The 23,842-nt window shown below is 35.0% G+C and overlaps 1 protein-coding gene across 1 annotated transcript; it reads right to left on the bottom strand.

Annotated features, from left to right (window-relative positions):
• Window positions 1-4,720: 4,720 nt before the first annotated feature.
• On the bottom strand, window positions 4,721-8,674 carry LOC149191373 (protein TORNADO 2-like). The gene is made up of 2 exons (XM_089406225.1): window positions 7,873-8,674; window positions 4,721-5,202 (listed from the first exon to the last, which is right to left on the bottom strand). The coding sequence occupies exons 1-2, from the start codon at window positions 8,365-8,367 to the stop codon at window positions 4,918-4,920; spliced, it is 780 nt and encodes a 259-aa protein (XP_089262351.1). The 5' UTR covers window positions 8,368-8,674; the 3' UTR covers window positions 4,721-4,917.
• Window positions 8,675-23,842: the final 15,168 nt, after the last annotated feature.

Raw genomic sequence — 23,842 nt, 5'->3', positions numbered from 1 at the left:
ATTGGTGTATTTCAGCGACTAGTCTCGGATATTGGGCAAATATCAGCGACGATCGTGTAAATCAAAGAAATTGCAAAGGGAGCCAAGAACAAGGCTGTAGCTGTCAGAGAAGCTGAGTGGGGAAGCCAAGAACAAGGCTGAAGTTGACAACAGGAGGTTGTCTGGAGGCTGAGAAGGAAGCCACGGTGATCTGCACGTGTGCTGCAAGATCGAACAATAATGATCTGTCTCTGTCATAGATCTGGGGTAAATTTAACATCTTTTACCTGTCAAATTTTTTTCTTCTAAATCGCCAAGATGAATAACAACATATTTGAAGCATGCATGAACGAGCATAACAAGCTCGATGGTTCCAATTATGCAAATTGGAAGTTTAAGATGCAGACTCTGCTAGAAGCACAAAGTGCTTGGCAGATTGTGAATGGGGATGAGCCGAAGCCCGCGGCTAGATCTACAACAGTCCTAGATTGGGAGAAATGAGAAAGCAGAGCAAGGACAATGTTAAAGATGTCAGTGAAAGACTGCATTATATCGCATATCAGAGAAGGTAAGTCAGCTAACGAGATCTGGGGAATTCTGAAGGAATTGTACGAGATCAGAAATTCGTTCCTCAAGAGTAAGATTATGTCCATGAAAATGGAGGAGAATGAAACGATTGCTTCATTCGTAGCAAGGATCAAGTATCTGAAAACCAAATTATCAGATATTGGTCATACAATGGACGATATAGATCTTGTGACCATTACAATGAGTGGTGTCACTGATGATTATCAGATGTTCATCATTGGGATCAATAACAGAGAAAAGATCCCACATTTTGAAGAGCTGACAGGTACACTGATGCAGGAAGAAGAGAGGATATCGACTCTGAAGCCCTAGAGTGTCGATCTTGCATTGGTGGCGAGGAAGAATTTCTACAAAGGAAAAGGAGGTCCACAATAGAAAAACGGAGCAAGTTCACATAAACGGCCAAATCTGACCCAAGGTATGCACCCAAATAAAAACTACTCTGAAACTAAATGTTTTTATTGCGGAAAATTGGGTCATATTGCCAGGGAATGTAGGAAAAAGAAGTATCATGAAGAACAACAGAAGTCAAAGAGACATGCAGGTCATCTCGCGAACAGTGATCAGGTGCAGAATTTGAGATTGTTCATGGCAGATCATGATGAAAATGTTGATGCAGACATTTGGTATGTAGATTCAGGAGCGTCAACACACATGACAGGGAATAAGCATTGGCTGGAGGATTTTAAAGAGATCAACGAAGGCGCACAGATTTACCTAGGAGATGACAGAAGCCATCAAATCAAAGGATGTGGGAAAGTTTCTGTCATTCTACCTGATGGTAATATTAAACAAATTTATAATGTAATGTATGTGCTTGGCATAACAAAGAACTTGATTTCTGTATCAATGATTACAGATCAAGATTTGAAAGTTGAATTTTTAAAATCTAACTGCTACATTAAGGATCTTCTAGATGGAATGAAGACAATTGCTACAGGAATCCGAACAAGAGGACTGTACAAGTTGGATGTGAGACCTGCACCAGTTCGAGCATTGACAGCAGCGAGCCTGACTACAGAGGAGCTTTGGCACCAGAGATTCGGCCACATCAATTACAATGATTTGTTGTTACTGCAGAGAAAATAAATGGTAAGAGATCTTCCTATGTTAAAGCAAGTACAGAATGAGTGCGATGCTTGTACTTTAGAAAAAATGCATATAGAAGAATTCCCTGTTAGAATAGAAAAGAAACAGAGGGATATACTCGAGTTAGTACACACAGACCTTTGTGGTTCCATGCAGACAAAATCATTAGGAGGTGCAGTGTATTTCCTACTGTTTATTGATGACTGTACGAAGTTTTCTTGGGTGTATTCATTAAGTAAGAAGAGTCATACATTCGAATACTTTAAGCAGTTTAAAAATATGATTGAAAGACAAATAGGGAAACAGATAAAAATTCTCCATTCTGATCAAGGGGGAGAATACAGAAAAGATGAGTTGATCAGATATTGTAAAGATCATGACATTTTGCAGCAGTTTACAGTACCCCATACTCCACAGCAGAATGGAGTAACAGAAAGGAAGAACAGAACTCTGGTGGAATATGCGAGAAGTATGTTGAAAGGTAAGAATCTTTCAAATGGTTTTTGGGTTGAAGCAGTGAGTACTGCGGTTTATTTAAAAAATAGGAGTCCTACAAGAAGTCTTGAGTTTAAAACTCCTTTTGAAGCTTTGTATGGATATAAGCCTGCACTAAAACACTTAAGAATATTTGGATGCAAAGCATTTGCCCACATACCCAAGGAAGATAGAAAGAAATTAGACTCAAAAGCAATTAGATGTACTTTAATAGGGTATTGTTCGTCATATAAAGCATACAGATTATTTAATCCCTCTACTCACAAGATCTTTGTTAGTAGAGATGTTAAATTCCATGAGCAGGATGGTGAAGAAACTGATGAGCACTATGATGGATGGGACATTCTGTACTTTGAAGAAGAGGATGCAGAGAACAATCAGGATCAGCAGCAAACAAAGGCAGAGGATGAACAGCAACAACAGTAGCAACTACAACAACAACAACAACAACAACAGCAACAACAGCAGCAGCAGCAGCAGCAGGAAGAAATAAGGTTTGAAACCACCACCCCACCACTCAGGAGATCAGGTAGAAAAGCTCAAATGCCTGCAAGATATAGGGAAATGCATTTATAACTAGTATGATGAATGTTGTTGAACCATCTAGTTATAAAGAAGCAAATGAAAGTAATGAATGGAAAATAGCCATGGAACAGAAATATGATTCAATAATCAGAAACAACACTTGGGAATTGGTAGAACTCCCTAGAGGAAAATAGGTCACAGGTTGCAAATGGTTATATAAACCAAAAATCAATGCAGATGGAACTATATAAAAACTGAAAGTTTGGTTGGTTGCAAAGGGGTATACACAAAAAGAAGGGATAGATTATGAAGAAACCTTCGCCCCTGTAGCTAAATTGAACACCATCATAATGTTAATTGCCTTAGCTACTATGAAACATTGGATGATGCACCAACTAGATGTAAAGTCTGCATTTCTCAATGGAGAAGTGAAAGAAGAGGTTTATTTAGAGCAACCGGAAGGGTTTGTCCAGAAGGGAAAAGAACATTTAGTCTGTAGGTTAAAGAAAGCACTCTATGGACTAAAACAAGCTCCCAGGTCGTGGTATGAGAAAATTGATTCATTTTTTCTACAAGCTAGCTATCATAGAAGTAAGAATGACCCTAATCTTTACACCATGAAAGATGAACAAGGGTGTGTAGTGCTGATTTCATTATATGTAGATGATTTGATAATTATAGGTGATGCTATATATCTAATTGATGAAATCAAGCAGCAGATGTCACAGATGTTTGAGATGAAGCATCTCGGTGAACTCAGATACTGTTTAGGTCTCGAGATCTGGAGAGATTCAGGTCAAACATTTCTGTCTCAAGCAAAGTATGTCAAAGGCCTGTTAGAGAAGTTTAGAATGGATTAGTGTAAGTCTGCACTGGTACCATTGCAGCAGAACATCAAATTGCAGTGTGAGGATGGCTCAAAAGCAGCGGATGCAACACTTTACAGATAGCTGGTTGGGAGTTTGATCTACCTAACCACCACTAGACTTGATTTGGCTTATGTAGTCAGCATGTTAAGCCAATTTATGTCTAAGCCACTTGAAAGCCATTGGAATGCAGTGAAGAATGTTTTGAGGTATCTACAAGGTACTGTAGATTATGGAATTATTTACACTGACTCTTCTGATGTTAGACTGACAGGATTTGCAAATTCAGATTGGGCAGGAAATGTAGATGATCGCAGATCTATAATAGGTTATGAATTCAGTCTTGGATCCGGGGTGATCACTTGGAGCAGCAAGAAGCAGAACACAGTCTCCTTGTCCTCAACAGAAGCAGAGTATCAAGCCATTTGTTCAGCAATGTGCGAAGCGATTTGATTGTGGAGACTTCTCCAGGATGTTGGGGAAGAACAGACAGTCGCAACAACAGTCAGATGCAACAATCAAAGTTCAATCAATTTGGCCAACAATCCGTTGTTTCACAAAAACACTAAACATATTGATACTCAATTCCATTTTGTTAGGGAGAAAGTGCAATCTAACGAAATTCATCTGGAATATTGTAATACATGTGTTAATGTTGCAGACATTTTCACTAAGCCCCTTGGAAAAGTAAAATTTCAAATGTTTAGGGAGATGTTAAGCATATATGTGAACCCATTCTCCATTAAGGGGGAGTGTTGAAGATAATGGAGAATATCCTAGAATAGGTAGAGTTGGTTCACGTAGCCTCAGGATAGGAATTAGTTTCTATTTCTTAGGATGATGTCTAACTTCCCTAAAACCATGTATTCTATTTAATGTGTAATGTTAACCATGTATTCTATTTAATGTGTAATGTTGATGAACAATGTAGAGCGTTCTGCAGACCCAGACTCTCCTCTCCTGGTTCGGACTCTCTTTTGTAGAGCTGACCAATGGGTTTTATTTTCATTAATACAAACATTGTCATTTTTATCACAACACCCTTACAAATCCTTTTACATTTAAAATCAATTTCATCAATTACCCTTTATAATTCCAAACAAAATTAACTAGATTTTAATGAAAAATAATTAAAAATATATAACCAAAAAAAATACCCAAGCCATAATGTATTTAAATTAAGCTAATATTTTCACATATTATTAAACTCTCCACTAAACAGATGTTCTTTGATCTCCACCCAATGTGTTCTTAGCCACTATCGTTGTAGACATATCTAGGGATTGGTTCAAAGATTTCTTCCCAAATATATTTTCCATTTATGATATACACAATCAATGTAGAGTTGAGAAGGCAGGCCCATATATCATCGGCGTTATTGAGGGCGAGGTCCTCCCCAGAAGTAGGCCCAAATGAAAGTCATGTACAGCAAAATGAGAAGCAGTAGAATGAGCAACAAAACAATATTGGCCACTCTCCATTCTTTTTTGATGTTTGCTAACAGACCCGCTTTACAAGAATTGCAGTTGTAGCACAGCTGCATCTGATCGTTATTCCATAGCGAGCAATCAGAATCCACATCTTGGTTCGCAGGAGTTACCCAATACACCGGAGTCACAAATGCGTATCCACATTCCGTAGGCGGTGTGCAGCATCCAGACTGCAGCCACATGACAGTATATCACCACCAGTTAATTCCACGAACAACATTAATCCAACTCTGGTGAATTTTATATGCAGGTGTTTTTGTGTCAATTCTATATATATTTGGGCATCCATTTTTTATAAATCTTTTGGGTTATAAGAAAAAAATTCGAAGGAACTGAACTTCTTTTTCTTTTCTTTTCTTTTTTTTTTCTTCTTTTTTCTTCTAAGTATAGATCTATTTTAAGTCTATTTTAAGTGTTGATTTAACATGAATATAAAAATATCAAATTTTTTTAGAGTATAAAATACAATGTTTTATTTTTCATTATTTAAATTATATTTTTGAATGCTAAATAGAATATATATAAGACTAAATAAAAAAATCTAACCATATTTTTTTTCTATATATAAATATATATGAAGTTGATATCGACGTAAATTAGTTAACATAGATCTTGAAATAGTTTATTCAAATCTCTTGTTGAAATATTTTTGAAAAGTATAAGATTTAAATCTTTGACTCACACATTTTTTTTTTACTTCTAATTATTTTATAGCATATTCATTTTTTAATTATTATAGACATTATTTTTTCTATTTAAAACATATTTTTTAATTTTTTATTTTATTTTAAGGATACATAGAAGGGACAACAAACTTACACATCCCTTCATACTGGGTTGTAAAATAAGCATCTATAAACCAAAGATGTTGATATATTCTTATTATCTCCTCTACATTAACACATGAAATTTCAAATATTATCTACTTTACATTATAGTTATCAAAATTATCTAAAACAATATAAAAAAAATTACAAAAATTCAACAATTATAATAGAATACACTAAAATTAATCTAATTTGTCTAAAAACCTAAGATTTTGGTTTACTCATATGAATTTGTTCAACCACCACCAGAGTTTAATGAAATATTTTGGGTTATATGAGAAAACTTCAAACTGAATTGTATCAATGTTTCCATGTTTTGTTTGTGAAAATTAGTATCCAATATAACTAAAATAATGTGAATTTCCCAATTTAATTATGTTGATAGATGTATCTCATTAAAAATAAATAAATTAGTCTTTATTTTAACCTACGCTTTTATTTTCTCTATTTTATCAATATAAATAAAAAATATTGATGTATTGTCATTATCTCCTCTACATCAATTGTTAAATTTCACATATTCACTACTTTAAATTTCAAAAATTGGAAAAAAAATTCTCCAAAAATCCATGATTCTTACTTTACCCACATGAATTTGTTCAACCAATGGCACATGCAAAAGGATTGAAAATGGAAAGTAATATAATTGAAAAACTTCCCATTTAAAGGTTGAAAAATAAAAATAAAATAGAGAATTTGGGGAAGTAGGCTAATACAATGAGCAGAGATTGATTTCTCAAAATTCATTATTATTTTTGGAGATTTTAGATAAACAAGTTTTCAACACTGATTTTTTAAATGTGCATTTATTTATGAGGGAGATTTTAAATAATAATTTTAAAACTAAGAAAGGATTTTAGATTTAAGTTTTAGAAAAAGAAAGATTTGGTAAAGAATAAGAAATGTGATTTTTTTTAAAGAAAAATAGAGGAAGAAAAATATATATCTTAACATTTTTAAAATGTATAATTTCAATTTTTTTTATTATAAATTGTCTAATTTGTTGCCAATTGAAAAAAATTTATCCAAATTCATATTATATTTTATTGAATTTGATTAGAATTCAAACTTGTAATTATACCTCAATACTCATCCAAATTTATATTTTATTATATTGAATTTGATTCTAATTTGAACTTGGCTCATCTGAATTTATATGGTATTAATATTGAATTTTATTCTAATTCAAACTTGTAATTATTTCTTATTCTAATTCAAACTTGTAACTATATTTACAACTTGTAATTACGTTTTACATAGTTATAGTATTTCAATCGTTAATTATTTTGTATTTCTAAATTTAAAATCATATTTATTTTTTCACATTTATTTAATGAAAATATAAAATTATCATGTAAATTATGAAATAATTATATTATTATTGTTAAGATTGTTTGAGTAAATTTGATTAGGTTAAGTTATTGATATTTCTAAATTTAAAATATATTTATTTTTTCACATTTATTTAATGAAAATATAAAATTATCATGTAAATTATGAAATAATTATATTATTATTGTTAACATTGTTTGGGTAAATTTGATTGGATTAAGTTACTAGTGGTTGGTGATTTCAGTGTTCATATATATAGGTACCCATTTTCCCACTATATTATTCTTTGAAATAGCTTAAATCAAACAAACTAATATTAATTCATCTTACTAACAAACTAATATCAATTCATCTTACTAATATCAATTCATCTTACTAAAAATTCATGTATATAAATATCCATGATTTTTCCCACTATATTATTCTTTGAAATAGCTTAGATGAAACAAACTAATATTAATTCATCTTACAAAGAATAAACTGATAAATAACCGTGCCTTTAAACACCACATCTCTTGGTAATACTAACTATCATAAACAAACACCACTCTCTCTCAATGATACTAACTATCATAAACAAATAGCCTCACATGGTCTCATATAGATTAGCCCATTAATTTAAAAAGTAAGAAATGACCAGGTATCAACCATGTGGTTATGCTAATTAACTACAATAGATACCTGTAGAGGGTTAATTTGGGCGTTGAAGAAGTCCTGGGCCAAATTGAACCTCTGCTTCAACCTGCTGCAAGTAGTAGAGTAAATGAGGCAGTTTCTGATATGATTCCACCGGGAAGAACTCTGTACACGGTGGCGTAACCACGGGGAGAATTCATAGAGATTGTATTCCTTGTAAGCTCTGTTTGGAGTGGTGTGGCCATGACCCTTATGGGTGACACGGAATACAGAGATAACGAGGCCCATGAGCAGAACAAGGAGGATAAACATGAAGACTAAATAGAAACCCACCACCCATCGGACTTTCCAGAAGGCCCCAATGAATCCTAGCAGGCCAACCACAAAAAACAGTACGCCGATGGCTACAACGAGCCACTGTAAGAAATTGAGGCACTGGTTATCTTGCTTGCCCGATAACCATATTCCTGTACCGATTATGGGGATTGACAATAGCAGCGCAATGCCATTTATAGCTCCAGTTACCTTGCCTTTCGCCATTTTCTCAGCTTTTCACTCTACAACCGTCATAGACATGGGACACCTCACTGATTTTACACAGTATTCCAGAAACTCTCAACATCAACCTTCATAAACATCGGACACCTCACTAATTCTACACAACACAGTATTCCAAAAGATCTCAACATCAACCTTCATAAATCTCCTCTGGCCTCCGACCCAGCTATTGCCTTTATGTCTGCGACTTGTACATACTGGAAGTATTTGGCAGGTCCTGTGTCGCTGGTAAGGAACAGGGTACTTCAGATTCGTGTTTGCTTTAAATCCCATTCCACCAGAAAAAACTGAAGTAGGAAATGCTTGCTTGAAGTCTTTGAACAGAATATTGTTCCATAGAGACAGTGTAATATTGGCGAAATGCTTGCTTCAGGATTTTGAACAGAATATTGTTGCATATATAGAGTGTAATATGGTTCCCTACGTATACTTTGCGTATAGGCAACCTTGGAAGATTGGAATCAACGCCGGCCGTTTAAAATTTGAGATTGCACCAATGTGCATTGGGACCAGCCAGCACCTGAGATTATTCATGACACATTTGTAATTAATTACATAGATTATTCATCACAAATTCTTAATTAATTGCATGGTCTCGTTATAATTAATGATATCGTTTTGGGTATAGAGAAATATTTATGATGAAAAAGTTGTAAGTGGTTTATTTTGGAATAGGGTTTACTGAAATTTAATTTAATTTTCAATAATTATGAAGTGGATGGTAAGGATTTAATTTTTACAAAATATTTTAGAATATTTTTAATAATGTTTACACAAGGTTGAGATTTATCTCAAAAGTGGTTATGTCATTTGTGTTCTTTTAATTAAATTAATTAATTAAAAAATTGTCATATGAACATGTGTTATGAGATGAGTTATGAATTTTTAGGCATGTAGTATTGATAAGCCATGGAATTGTAACAAAGTTTATTTACAAGTTAAGAATCTTCATGAGAAAATGGTGAAGCTTTAGGGGGAACTCTCCAACTCCGCAACTAGCGATCTCATAGACCCTCTAACAATTATAGGTTTGGCATTTTGGTCATTCCAATTTGGAATCCTGATTTAGTATTAGAATTTCATGACAATGGTTTAAGTTGTATCTCTAGCTTTGTGGGCTTTTGGATTTTCATTCTCTCTCTCGGTTTAATTGTCCTAGGAGGACTTGTTTTTCCCCTGAGCTAATTGCAAGCCTCTCTCCTTGTTTCCCTCTCTCACTCCCTTTCTAGTCTCTCACTTTGATCCTCTCGGAGTTCCCATGGTTTTTCTCTTCCTCTCTGGGTTCACCCCGTCTAAGTCCTCTCTCCCCAGACTTTGTTCTTTGCCTCTTCCCTACCTTGCTCCTCCTCAACTCTCTCATTGTCTCAACCAATTCTCCCTCTTTCACCTGTCTCCCTCTGTCCTCCCTTTGCTCTACCTACCTTCTGACTTCCTTTCCTCTTTGTTTGATCAAGAGACATTCCTATATTGTTATGCCTCCTTGTTTGATCCCCTTCATCATGGTTAGATGTAGAACTATAGGGTTGCATCACATTGGCAAGTGGGGATGCCCTAGTCTCACCACCCCTTCTGATATCAGTCCACCCTCTACTCGCAACACTTGAATCAAAGCAGTGGTTAGAGCAGCAATGGAACACTACAATGACATAATCCATGTGATTGTCCAAGGGTTATTTCTAATATGGAAGAACAAGTCAAGCGATCTTGAAGATTCATTCTTGACAAACATATAGAGAAGGAGACAAAGGAGTGGATTCCAAATATTGGGAATTCTACGAGAGCCAAAACAAACTCTTAGATGCAAACAATCAATTTGTATTGGCACATAAAAAATTTAATGGGAAGAGTTCTCACAGACACGGCATACACACAATAAGAATTAGTCACATGCATGGAAAAATGCTTGAGAAGGTGGCAATAAAAAGCTAGAGCTATTTTCTTCATGAGTTAATAAAAAGAAAGAGCTATCAAGATTAGAAGGCACCATGTAGAATGAATATTAACAAGGAAATATTATGCAAAAACACATTAACTTCATATCGTTTTTATGCTTTAAAATATAGCTTTAATTTTCTATCCTATATACTATTCCAATTTTTTATTATCAAACTCTCAAATAGAAAATAATATGAACAATCAGAATATTTGAGTTTATATTATTGATTTAGTTTTCCAAACGACAAACGAATAACAAAAAATATATATATATATATATATATTCTCTCGAAAGTGATATAAATATCATAATCTTTAAAACTAAAACAAACAAGTAACCTGACCATTTAAATTTTAAATTAAAATATTTAATAATATTAATTTAATTTTTTTATAAACTATACTTCTAAACAAAAATATAAATGAATTTGAAAATATTAATAATGAAAAATACATTAGAGTTCTTCCTCTAATCATCATTGGGGGAATATAGCTTGCGCGTAACAAGGAAATTTTCCAGGACGACTCCTGTTTTCCCGGCAAGATTGTTGTCGAAGGTATTGTCATTATCAAAGATTACTCTCGAGTTAAAGACCATCACGTTATTAGGGCAGGAACAAAGGAGATGTGAGACAAGGCCATGCCGGAGCAGGCACGACGGGCTTTTGTTCTCAATTTGTCAGAAAATTATACTTTTCATGGCAGGTCTGGATCTAATAATTGGGCTGAAACAATTGCATGCAAATCTTTGATCGCATTTGTCATCGAAAAGGGTTGTCATAGCCTTCGGATCTATGGAGATTCTTTATTGGTGATCAATTGGGTTAATCAACTCAACTAACTGTGCAGAAAGTTGAAACATTCATCTAGTCACCATTGTGGAAGATATTCATAGATTATCCCTTGCCTTTTTACATTTTTCTTGCAGGCACATCTACAGGTCAAGAAACCAAGAGGGTGACAAGCTTTATAAGGAGGGTATTCCACTGGACCGAGGGCTCTGACAAATAACCGAGCGCAGTGGTTCAGAGCTTTTTTAGTATTATCATCGTCCATATCTGGATGAGGCACAGGTTCAGTGAGGCTTGGACTCTGCTGGAAGCATTACCAGGCCTTTTTTGCATCCCTCCTGGGACCCTACAGGTTACTCTTTTCCAGTCTTTCAAGTTGTGCTCATGAACAACACTCAGATCACTGCGCAAAGAGAGTTGATTTCTTCCAGCATATGTTCAACTGAGCCTCTATGGCGTTTGGAGGGACAAGTGTTTCTTTATGGTGGATTTCTTGATGGCAACAATTCTCTTTTGTATCTTAATGCGAGGACTTATTTCCTATGTCATGTTTGGTCATGGACAAATATTCTGAAAATTAACCATCATATGGTGTTGTTAAATGTAATTTTGTTTGAAATTTTGAATGAAATTAAAGTTTTTGGTTGAAAAAAATTAATATTGGAAAAATAATGATGGTGGATGAAAATGCAACAAAGATAAATGTCATTATTATGAATTGAAAAAATAAAAAAAAAAAATGTTAATTTGACTTATCTTAGGTGGTCAGAAAAGAATTTTCTCTCTGACATTATGAGTTTAATTATAATGACTTCAAACATTATTATTAAGTCTAAACAATCTCTTAAAAATCAAAATATGTATATTCCTCGTAAAAATATATATATATATATATATATATATCAAAGTTTAATGAACAAATGCAAAGCCGAAATTTTAAAATTCATTATTTTCACTAATTAAAATATTTTTGAAAATTTACATAACTATAATTCTAATGAATAATACAAGTAATGTTTATAAAAATTATAAACATTCAAATTATATAAAAATAATTTTAAAATAATAATAATAATAAACTGAGATAAAGGTGATCGGGTGCTCTATTAAAACACTTCTTGATGTGAAGTTACTAGTTCAATTCCCCACCCCCTTCAAATTGATATATTGGACATGATGATGATATAAATCTGTCAAGCTTACAAAAACAAAAAACTTAAAAAGCCACATATTTATATTTAAAAAAATCATTTCAAAACAATTACCACTTTCATATCTTATAGGATTTTGGAGGGGCATGTAATTAATGTTTCTCGTCAATAAGAAAATTACAATCCTTTTTGGTGAGCATTACTTATTCTTTGAAAATAAGAAGATTATATTTTTTTAATCTTATTGGTCATTTTAATGGAGGTTCTTTTAAATGTTATTTGTCATTTTAATAGAGTCAAGATAGAAAGAAGATTATATTATTTGTTAATTTTATGGGATTAAAAATAAGGGGAAAATTACAACTATAAATTTTTAAAGGTAATTTTATTGTTTAGATTTGTATTTAATATGGTTAGAATTTAAGAAATGAAATAACATGTTATTAAGTAGTTTATATCTATCTTAATTTCGGATTTATTAAAGATCAAGAGATCAAATTTCTTGAAATACAAACTTCTTTTAAAGTGAAAAGAGATTTGATCCTTCTCAGTATTTGGTAAATCTAGAATTAAGATAGTTTTAAGTAGATTTAATTATTAATTTTATATTTTATTTTATTTTTATGTAATTTGTCTAATCAAAATATTTTATTGATAATTACAATTATTAATTATTTTATTTTATTTTATATTTATATTTATTTTATTTTGACCTAGTTAAATTACATTACATTATAACATTTTTACTATACTAAATTGAAAATCACTTCAACGCAATAAGCACTTCCATCATAGCCCCAAGGGTTAGCTCAATCGGTCAAGTCGGGGCCTCGCCAGATGGGAGGTCACAGGGTCAATTCCCAAAAGCTCTTGGGGTCAGGTCTTGCAGTACGCCGAGGGGCGTCAACCTGGATTTTTCCAGAGGGCGTAGCGCCACCCATTGACCGAATGTGTCCGTGAACCAAGCGCAAAAAAAACAAAACAAAAAAAAAAAAACAAAAAAAAAAACACTTCCATCATTGATAAAATACCGATAGTGCAAACCATCTTACCATACATTAATCAAATATGATATTACATATATACAGGAGTATTGTCTTAAGATAGGAAAACTATCTTGGACACACAATCTGTTGGTTGAGAGAAAATCTCAACCACACACAAATCTAGGAACATAGTTAGGAATAGACTCCTCTAGATAGAAATAATCACAACTAAGACAAGTAGGAATTACATATTCCAACACACCCCCTTAATGAGTACTTGTCTTGATATCAATCTGCAGAGTCTAGTTGTGGTCAAACATAACAAAAAAATATGTTGATGTCCATATAAAGGAGCAAGCATCCATCGGAATGCATGGGTGCTAACCACTGCAACCGCCAGTCTTGTAGGATTTCCTTCGTATACATGGTTCTTTCAACCATTATAACTACATACATGTACTTGTACCTATAAATCCCCCTCCAATATAATCATGGGTTTTATCGAATTACCCGTAATCATGCTCTGGGTTTTATCGGATCACCCTCAACCATGCCACCAAGGGCTCTCAGCCACCACGGCTCAACTCAACCACCAAGGCTCTCAGAACTAATCACAACTGAGACTTTACATCCTTGTTATTACAAATTCCCTTAAATGTTTTTACCCTGGACAAATGTCAAAATAGAAAAAGCAATCAAGGATTGTTTCTTATGTGTTTTGAATGCTAACCTTTTCTATTATAATGACTCTTGCATAATGCCAGGTTTGCTCAAAACACTGGAAACACAAATGTCCAAATCAATCTCTTCTGAGTGTGAAGATTTAAGGCATGCAGGCATGCAATCATTTCCCATTTTCAAGTATTGGTAATGGATATATCTATGTGCACCAAATGATAATGATTATAGACATTGATCATACATTATGTTCAGATAAGAATCTAATAAAAGTCACAAATAAAGTTATATAAACACTTTAAATACATAGACCGAAATTTAAATCTTATAACAAAAATGGGGAGAATTTCTATAAGAAACATGAAATCACTCAGAATAATAATGAATTTCTTTAAACATTTTCAATAGTAAGCACCAAGATGGTTGTCTTAATAGTGAAAGAAGGTGGAATAACAAACTATTTAAATATTTTTAATAATAAGCACTAAGATGGTTGTCTTAATGGTGAAACCTGGAAAAGTTGGATAGATAATAAAGATACATCATTTGCATGAGTAAGTTAAAATTAAGCTATTGAATTTGTTGAGAAATCAATGCTAGTAGAACTAAGATCTGATTTATCTATCTTAATAATACTTGTAAATTATGTGGACTTCTTTTAGTTCTTTATTATATTATCTTTCATCATGAAATTACCAAATTATGTGTGTATGAAGATCACAAGAACAAGAGACACAAGATGTAGGCACTCAGCTATGACAAAACCCCCTATCTAGGGGAAAACCTAGTCAAACTTCTTACTTTTGTAGTTTTCACAAGACAAGACGAGATAATCTAAGACTCTTTGACCTAGACATAGAATTCCTTCAATCACCAATTCAACCCTTCCTTCCAGCAACTTTGATCTAGATCTTCGACTCTGTAGCAACAAAACTTCAACCTATGCAGCAGTAGAACTTCAACCTATGCAACAACAGAACTTCGACCCCTACAACTATAGAACTTTGACCTACCCAGTAACATATCTTCGACCCTAACAACATCCCAGTAACTTTGTATGAATGAGAGAGAGAGATAGCTCAAAACTTCAACTTGTTCTTCCTCTGCAATTCTCCTTCTTCTCCTTGAACTTCACAGTTTTCTACACTTCATTATTATGTATCGAACTTGTTGAGTTGGTGAGAAAATGGATTGAACTGCACTTGTATATATAGCCTATTTTCTGGGTCGAATTGTCCTCATGTAGGTTGACTTCATCAAGCAAGGGCCGATTTGGTGTGGAGGTGATAAATTACATATTTGACTTAATAATAATTATTTTTACATGATTCAAAAGCCCAAGAAGGGTCTCATTAAATGGAAAATGACTCTAATGACTCAATATAAAATCTAGAAGTTCTCAATGGGTACTTTGACCTATAAAATGATGACCCAAGCATGAAACCTATGCCTTAATAAGTCATTGTAATAATAATAAAATTTTCTTTTCATTCTTTGATAAATATATTTCATAATGACTTAAATACAAACATGAAGACCAAACCTAGTTACATTCTTCAACACTCCCTCTTAACTAGGTAGGTATTTATAATTTACACTTATATATACACAAGTACAAAGAAGATCTCAAAACACAAGAACTATGAAGAGTTTAGGCACATGCGGTGCCACGGACTAGGTTCTTGAATAGGGAAATCTATCCAAGTGGTACTAACCTAGTTACATTCTTCAACACTCCCTCTTAACTAGGTAGGTATTTATAATTTACACTTATATATATACAAGTACAAAGAAGATCTCAAAACACAAGAACTATGAAGAGTTTAGGCACATGCGGTGCCACGGACTAGGTTCTTGAATAGGGAAATCTAGCCATCAACCCAAGGAACTAGGTGTGTAATGTAAGGTTAGAGCTCTATGACCAATGCCACCCTCCCTACTTCGGGAACTAGACATCAACACATAGGTCGGCCAGATGTCCTCCCAGGAATTTTGTATTACACAAGATGCCTCATCAAATCTCTTCCAAACATTTGTCATCAACGAGATTAGTAATATCAACCAAACCAAACATGCTTCTAAGATATTCAAACTTCTTATTAGGAAGAGACTTTATTAACATATCAGCTACATGTTCGTTAGTCGAGACATATTGTAGCTTCATGATCCCATCTTGTACCAAGCTTCTAATGTAGCAGTACTTATTGTTGATATGCTTCGTCCTTGCATGGAACACATGATCTTCAGACATCTTAATGTTGGTTTGATTATCACAATTTATCATTGTAGGACTTAGAGGCTTCCCAAAAAAACTTGACAGAAGTTTCTTCAACCATACAGTCTCCTTTCCTACTTCACATGCAGCCACATACTCAGCTTCAGCACTACTCAAAGCAACGAGATCTTGCTTTCTACTCATCCATGAAATCATAGAAGATCCCAAACTAAAACATCCACCTGTAGTGCTTCTTCCATCAGTCTCACTGCCACCCCAATCAAAATTTGTAAAACCTGTCAACTTGACTACTTGATCAAAAATCATTGTTCATATACATTCTTCAAGTGTCCTATTTTTCTTTTCTATAACTCCATTCTGCTTGGGATTGTAGGGAACAATAAGCCCCCTTTTAATTCCTGATTCTTTGCAATATCTAATTATTTATTTTGAAGTGTATTCCCCACCATTATCGAATCTCAAAGTCTTAATTCTTCTTCCATTTAAGGTCTCTACTTCAGATCTAAATTCCTTGAACTTTTCAAATACTTTGTCCTTTGATTTGAGTAGATAGAGCCCTGTCTTTCTAGAGTGATCATCAATGAAGGTTACATAATAAAGATGACCTCCAAGTGATTTTTCATACATCAGCCCACACACATCTGAATGAATGAGGTCCAATATTTCTTTAGACCTTGTTTCACTTCTTTTAAAGGGATTCCTTATATTCTTTCCTAAAGCGCATCCCTTGCATATTCCTTCACGATCTTCTTTCATATTGGGGATGCCATTTACCAATTAATTGAGAGAGGGAATAACCTTATGATGTAAATGTCCATGTCTTCTATGCCATAGCTTAATGGGATTTATTTCCATGCGAACTAGAGCTTGAGGAGATGGTGTTATGAATCTTTATAGACTTCCTTCAAATACTTCAATAACCCTAGCTTTATCGATGCTTGAATCTTTACCCCAAACCATAAATTTTCCATATATAAAAGCAATTTTATCTCCTTTATCTTCTAAGCAATAAATTGAAAATAAGTCATTTTTAAAACCTGGAACATAGAGTATATTGTTGAGATGTAGCTTTACTCCATTTTCCAACTTCAATGAAGTTGATCCCGAGCCCTTGACTGCATAGATATTGTTGTCTCCCAACTCCACTGCATGAGAAGATGATTCATTTGATAGAGTGTGAACTTGTTTACTTCCCCTGTCATGTGCCTTGATGCTCCACTATCAATAATCCATGCATTGTCATCATTGAGTGATCCTGTGAGTGTAGCTAATAACCCTTTGTTTTTTATCTTATTGAATAAGTTGTAGATGATTCTTTTGATCCAGCTTCCTACAATATTGAATCCCATTTTAAAGTATCTTATCATAGAGGGAGTAACTTTTCTTTTTAAGCCAACAAAGTGATCTCCAATCTTCCTTGACCTTAGCTCTAATACCATGTTGATAAATCCACACTAGTAGAATTAGGGTTTGATTTCCCTATCATGATAATTACTTGTGAATTATGTTGACTTCTTTTACTTCTTTATTATATTGTCTTTCATCAAGAAATTACCAAATTATGTGTGTATGAAGGTCACAAGAACAAGAGACATAAGATGTAGGCACTTCGTGTTGAAAATGCAACAAGAAAATCCTAATTTAAATTTTTTCCTTGAAATTAAATTAGGAATAAAATTGTAACTCCACATCACAAGATAACTTCTACGAGTTAACTAAGTTAAATTGACTTAGTTGGCGCAGTTAATTCGATTTAAGGGTCTAACTTGAGTCATGTAGAGTGTCTCCTACATTATAGGATTCTTGGTTGAGTTTATTTTTAATTGTAATTAATTAATTCAGTTTTACTGAGTTAAAGTTAGTTAAAATAGTTCCAACTGATGGAGGAATTAGTAGGAGGTCATACATTGGGGTGATGTTTCATGTGTTCAACCAGTTAACTAATGATTCACTCATAAATAACTCATGCATGTCAGATCTGAGAGTTACCCAGTTGATATTGGAGTTTAGGGACAGTGTACTATCAGTTGTATAATCATTTGAATTGTATAGGTGGTGCATGTAGTCAGAGGAAGGCCTATGAGGATTGCGCAATTCATATTGAGAAATTTCCCTAATTAATAGGGGCTAATTCCCAAGGAAACAATGCAAGGAAATAGGGACTTGGGCAAGCCAAAATTTGGTTAAGTATTGGCCTGGGCTTGTCTAGGAAGTAGTGAGACAGATAGAGATAGTGCAGAGGTTGCTCGGGCTTGAGAAAAGCATTGTAATCTTCTCATATTTTATGACTAATGCAATATACAAATTGCATGGATTTTTAGTTGTGGCTTTCACAGGAAATCATTTTGTAATGTGTTGATTGAATTCTTTCTCTTGTATGCTTCGTGATTTCGTGATAGTTTAATTGTTTTTGCTGATGAGTAGAGTAGATTGAAGTCTATTGTTTTAGTAAATTATAATTAACAGTTTGAATCTACAAGGAATTTCTACATGGTATAAGAGCAAAAATCACTCTAGAAGAGGAGAATACGAGTTTGTCTTTTGCAAGTGAAATTTAATTTGCAGTATCATTCTTCAAAGCCAGCAGGATGTCGTTTTATGGATTGAGACTCGAATATGCCCTTGAGGCTTGGAATGACAAGATGGAGGCAGTGTTGGAAGACAACGAGCTGAAGGAATTCATAGACAAAGATATTCCTAAGCCTCCAACAATTGATGCTCAAGATCTGGCAGAGTGGAGGAAATGTGTTGCAAAGGCGAGAAGGATCATACTAGAAGGAGTTCGAGATCATATTGTCTCAAACCTCCACTAGAAGGAGACTTTGTATGCAATGTGGAAGGCCTTGATAGGCCTGTTTCAAAATAACAATGACCATAGGAAGCTGGCACTGAAGGACAAGCTCAGGAAAATCAAGATGGAGAAGGGAAACACAATACCAAAGTACTTGACCAAGTTCACCCAATGTTGGGATGAGCTTGGAAGTGTTGGTGTTATGGTTGTTGAAGATGATTGGTCAGGCAAGCACCTCTAGGCCATCCCAAGAGCTATCACAGTCACCAGGATTCGATAAATGGGAAGGAGAAGCTACTAGAGTGGGAGCGGTTGTGGTCCAACTTGGTGCAAGAAGAAATTCAGCGAAACACCATAGATGGATCCTCATCCAAGCATGATGATGAGGAGTACTGTGCCTTAGCTCGAAAGGAAAAGAAATGGAAAGGAAAGTAATCCCATTCCAAATCAGATTCCAATCAAGGAAAGAAAGAAGTAGGACTTGTTGAAGATTAAATTTTTTAACTGTCACGAGCTGGGACACTATGCCACGAAGTTTCCACACAAGAAGGTCGACAAGAAGCCCTCGAGAGGAGCGGTAGGTGAATCTCTTGCTTCAAAATTCGAGTTGGATTTCACCCTCATTGCTTGCATGTTGACATCGGTGATGGGTAGTGTGTGACATCTAGATAGTGGAGCCTCATTCAATATGACCAACAACAAATAATTATTCAGTGACTTGGAGGAGAAGGACCCACAGATACACATTGAAATGGGAGATGATGGAAGGTATAGCGTGATCGGCATCGGTACTGTTACTTTTCAAAGGGAATCTAGTTCTCCTCTCACATTAAATGATGTCATGTATGTTTCGGGTCTGAAGAAGAATTTAGTTTCAATTGCTATGTTGGTGGACCATGGCTATGATTTTATATTTAGCAAAGGAAAGGCTTTCCTTTGTCACATAGCCTTAGGACAAGTGAAGTAGATCGGAGTTCAGGTGAAGAAGATCTAAAAATTGGTTGTAGAAGATTATGCTTCTTTGAGGACAATCAGAGAATGTGCAGAGCCGAGACATCAATGAATTGTAGCATAGAAGATTGGGCCACTTTCACCATGGAGATTTGAAGATCATGCAGCAGATTTCTACAGGACTTCCAAAGGGTGAACTAGAGCAAAGAGATACATGCAAAGGGTGTACATTGGGGAAGTACACTAAATTTGTCTTTCATGATAAGGACAGTTGAGCGCAAGTGATCCTTCAAAGAGTTCACTCAGATGTGTGTGGACCGTTCTCGACAACCTCCATGGCCAAGCACGGGTATTATGTAATATTTGTAGATGATTTCTCACGTAAGTGCTGGATTTTCTTCATGCAGAAGAAAGATCAGACATTCTCTAAATTTTGTGAATTTAAAGCACTTGTTGAGAAAGACACTAGCAAGAAAGTGAAGGCTCTTAAGAGCAATAATGGTGGAGAATATGTGTCAAATGAATTCAAGAACTTTTGTGCATCAAAAGGCATTCAACGGGAGTTAGTAGCACCCCATAACCCACACATAATGGGGTGCCTAAAAGGAAAAACATAAGTATTGTGGGAGTTGCACGGGCAATGTTACATGATCAAGGCCTATTGTTGTATTTATGGGTTAAAGCATGCAACACAGCTATATATGTGAAATACAGGAATCCTCATCGGATTCTTGGAATGAGTACATCAGAAAAATATTTTTTCAGGTAAGAAACTAGATGTGGCACACTTCAGGATCTTTGGTTCATCAGTTTACTGTCATGTTACCAAGGATGTAAGGAAAAAGCTAGAACCGATAGTTGAGTTGGGCATATTTGTGGGGTACACTAATACACCTCACAACTATCGGGTGTACCTGCCATCTCACAAGATGACAGTGGTTCGTAGAGATGTGAAGTTCGATGAAGAGAAGGCCATGAGATGTTCCCTTGAGAGGGAGCTTCAGTTGCATGGAGATGAGGATCTTTTAGCTCCAAAGGAAGAACCTTAGGATGATGTGGAGCAGCCACATGCAGAGGAGAAGAGAGTGGAAGCACCCACTCATGCAGAGACTTCTAGAGATGGAAGGAAGTGCACCAGAGAAGTTGACAGATTGATGCATGATGCTAGAGAGAATGTGGGAGCACCCACATCACAACACAGGTAGAGGAGGTCACCAAATCGGTACACTGGCTACATGGCTCTGATGAGCGAGAGTGTAGAGATTGAGCCACCCTCATTCAAGGAAGCAGTGCAGCAACCAGTATGGTTTATGCCATGGTAGAGGAGTATGACTCCATTATCAAAAATAGTGTTTGGGAAGTGGTCCCAAGACCAGCAAACAAGTTAATGGTGAGTTCTAGATGGCTTTACAAGGTAAAGCAAGCAGCATATGGAGTGTGGAGAAACACAAGTCCATATTTGTAGCTAGAGGATTCTCTTGCATGGATGGAATTGATTACAAGGAGACCTTTGCTCCAGTAGCAAGGTACTCTTCAATCAGATATATTCTAACACTTTCAGTGCAGATGGGATGGAAGATACATCAGATGGATTTGAAGACAACATTCCTCAACGGAGTGATTGAGGAAGAGGTGTACATTGAGCAACTGGAAGGATTTGAGACCTTCAACAGATAGTCGCATGTGTGCAGACTCAAGCGAGCATTGTACGAATTAAAACAAGCGCCCCATGCTTGGTACACCAAGATTGACAGTTATTTCACCAGGTCAGGCCTCACCAAAAGTGAAGCAGATGTGAACCTTTACCATATTGTGGTTGAAGGTAAATTGTTGATTATAGTATTATATGTCGATGATTTAATTCTAACATGTGATGAGAAGATGGTAAAATCTTGCAAACACGATCTTGCAAAATAATTCGAGATGGAGGACCTAGGGATCATGCATTATTTCCTTGGTATGGACGTATGGAAAGGATATGAGGAATTGTTTGTCTCTCAGGGAAATTATGATAACGATATACTGAAGAAGTTCCACATGGAGAGCAGCAAACCCGTGGATACTCCTCTAACAGGGAATTGGAGGAAGGAAGATGCTACTTCAGGTGAAGTAGTGGAGGCTATTATTTACAAGTTGCTTGTGGGTTCACTTATGTACTTGGTGAACACATGACCAGAAATATGTTTTGTAGTTAACCAACTTAGTTAAGAAATGGTTAATCCAACAAAACTCTATTGTAAAGCAGCTAAACATGTGTTGAGATACATCAGAGGCACCACTCAGTTTGGTCTTTGATACAGACTAATAGAGGGATTAAAGTTGCAAGGCTTCACAAATGCAGATTCGGCAGGGAGTCCATCCGATAAGAAGAGCACATCAGGGGGAATCTTCAGTCTTGGGTCAGCAAAAGTTTCTTGGTACAGCAAGAAGTAGAGATCATTGGCACTCAGTCCGACAGAAGCAGAGTACATGGTTGCCAGTCAAACAACTTGTGAGGTTATCTAGATGAGCAGATCCTTGTTGGGTTGTTTGATCAGCAGTTGGATCCTACAGTGATTTACTGTGACAATCAGAGTTGTATCAAACTCTCTTAAAATCTAGTTTTTCATGATCAGTCCAAGCATATCAACATCCAGTATCACCATCTACGAGATTGTGTGCGGAGGAGAATCATGTTGTTGGAGTACATTCCTACAGAGGAACAGGTTGTGAACATCTTGACTAAGGCACTATCAAGAGGAAAATTTGAGTTTCATAGAGGTAGGATCGAGGTAGAAGATAATCCCTTTCTTATTGAGAGGGAGTGTTGAAAATGCAACAAGAAAATCCTAATTTAAATTTTGTCCTTGAATTAAATTAGGAATAGAATTGTAATTCCATATCACAAGACAACTTGTACAAATTAAGTAAGTTAAATGGCCTTAGTTGGCTTGGTTAATTCGATTTGAGGGTCTAACTTGAGTGATGTAGAGTGTCTCCTACATTATAGGAGCTCTGATTGATTTTATTTTGAGTTGTAATTAATTAATTCAGTTTTATTGAGTTAAAGTCAGTTAAACTAGTTCCAATTGATGGAGGAACTAGTAGGAGTCAGACAATGGGGTGTTGTTTCATGTGTTCAACCAGTTAACTGATGATTCACTCATAAATGACACATGCATGTCGATTTGAGAGTTACCTAGTTGAGATTGGAGTTCAGGGACAATGTACTATCAGTTTTATAATCATCCAAATGGTATAGGTAGTGCATGCAGTCAGAGGAATGCCTATGAGTATTGTGCAATTCATATTAAGGAATTTCTCTAATAAATAGGAGCTAATTCCCAAGGAAATAGGGACTTGGGCAAGCCAAAATTTGCATAAGTATTGGCCTAGGCTTGTCTAGGAAGCAGTGAGATGGATAGAGATAGTGCAGAGGTTGCATGGGCTTGAGCAAAGTATTGTAATTTTCTCATTTTTTCTGACTAATGCAATATATTGATAGCAAGTGTTTTTAGTTGTGGCTTTCCCTAGGAAATCATTTTGTAATGTGTTTGTTGTAGAATTTTTTGGTTTTGGTAAGTTAGAATCAATTAGTAAAAAAATGAAAATATTTTTCAAAAAATGTTAAGCTAGGATATGGACAAAAAGAATATTGAATAAAAAATGTTAGGAAATATCTTGATAACATGTCCATATCAAAGAAAATATTAGAATAGATGCCCTAAAAAATGAAGGCAAAAATAAAACGTTAGGTTAGATAGAAAAGCAAAAAGCAATAAACTCTGAAAGTGTGCAAGTCCAAGTGCCACTACTTTTTACTTTATGATGCAAAATAATAGTTGTGTGAGCTTGTCATAAATGCCACAACCCATGACAGTCAAATAGTTTAATTTTGACTAGTTCATGCTTTAAATTTCATGTTTATAGTTAGAGAATAAAGATCTAGCCAAACTGTT

The sequence above is a fragment of the Pinus tabuliformis genome, chromosome 2_2, assembly GCF_031772625.1.
Source record: "Pinus tabuliformis cultivar Carrire ecotype Pingquan chromosome 2_2, CPIR1, whole genome shotgun sequence".
Taxonomy (NCBI): domain Eukaryota; kingdom Viridiplantae; phylum Streptophyta; class Pinopsida; order Pinales; family Pinaceae; genus Pinus; species Pinus tabuliformis.
Note: the sequence above shows the minus strand (reverse complement) of the source record. Positions and strands in the feature narration are given on the sequence as shown.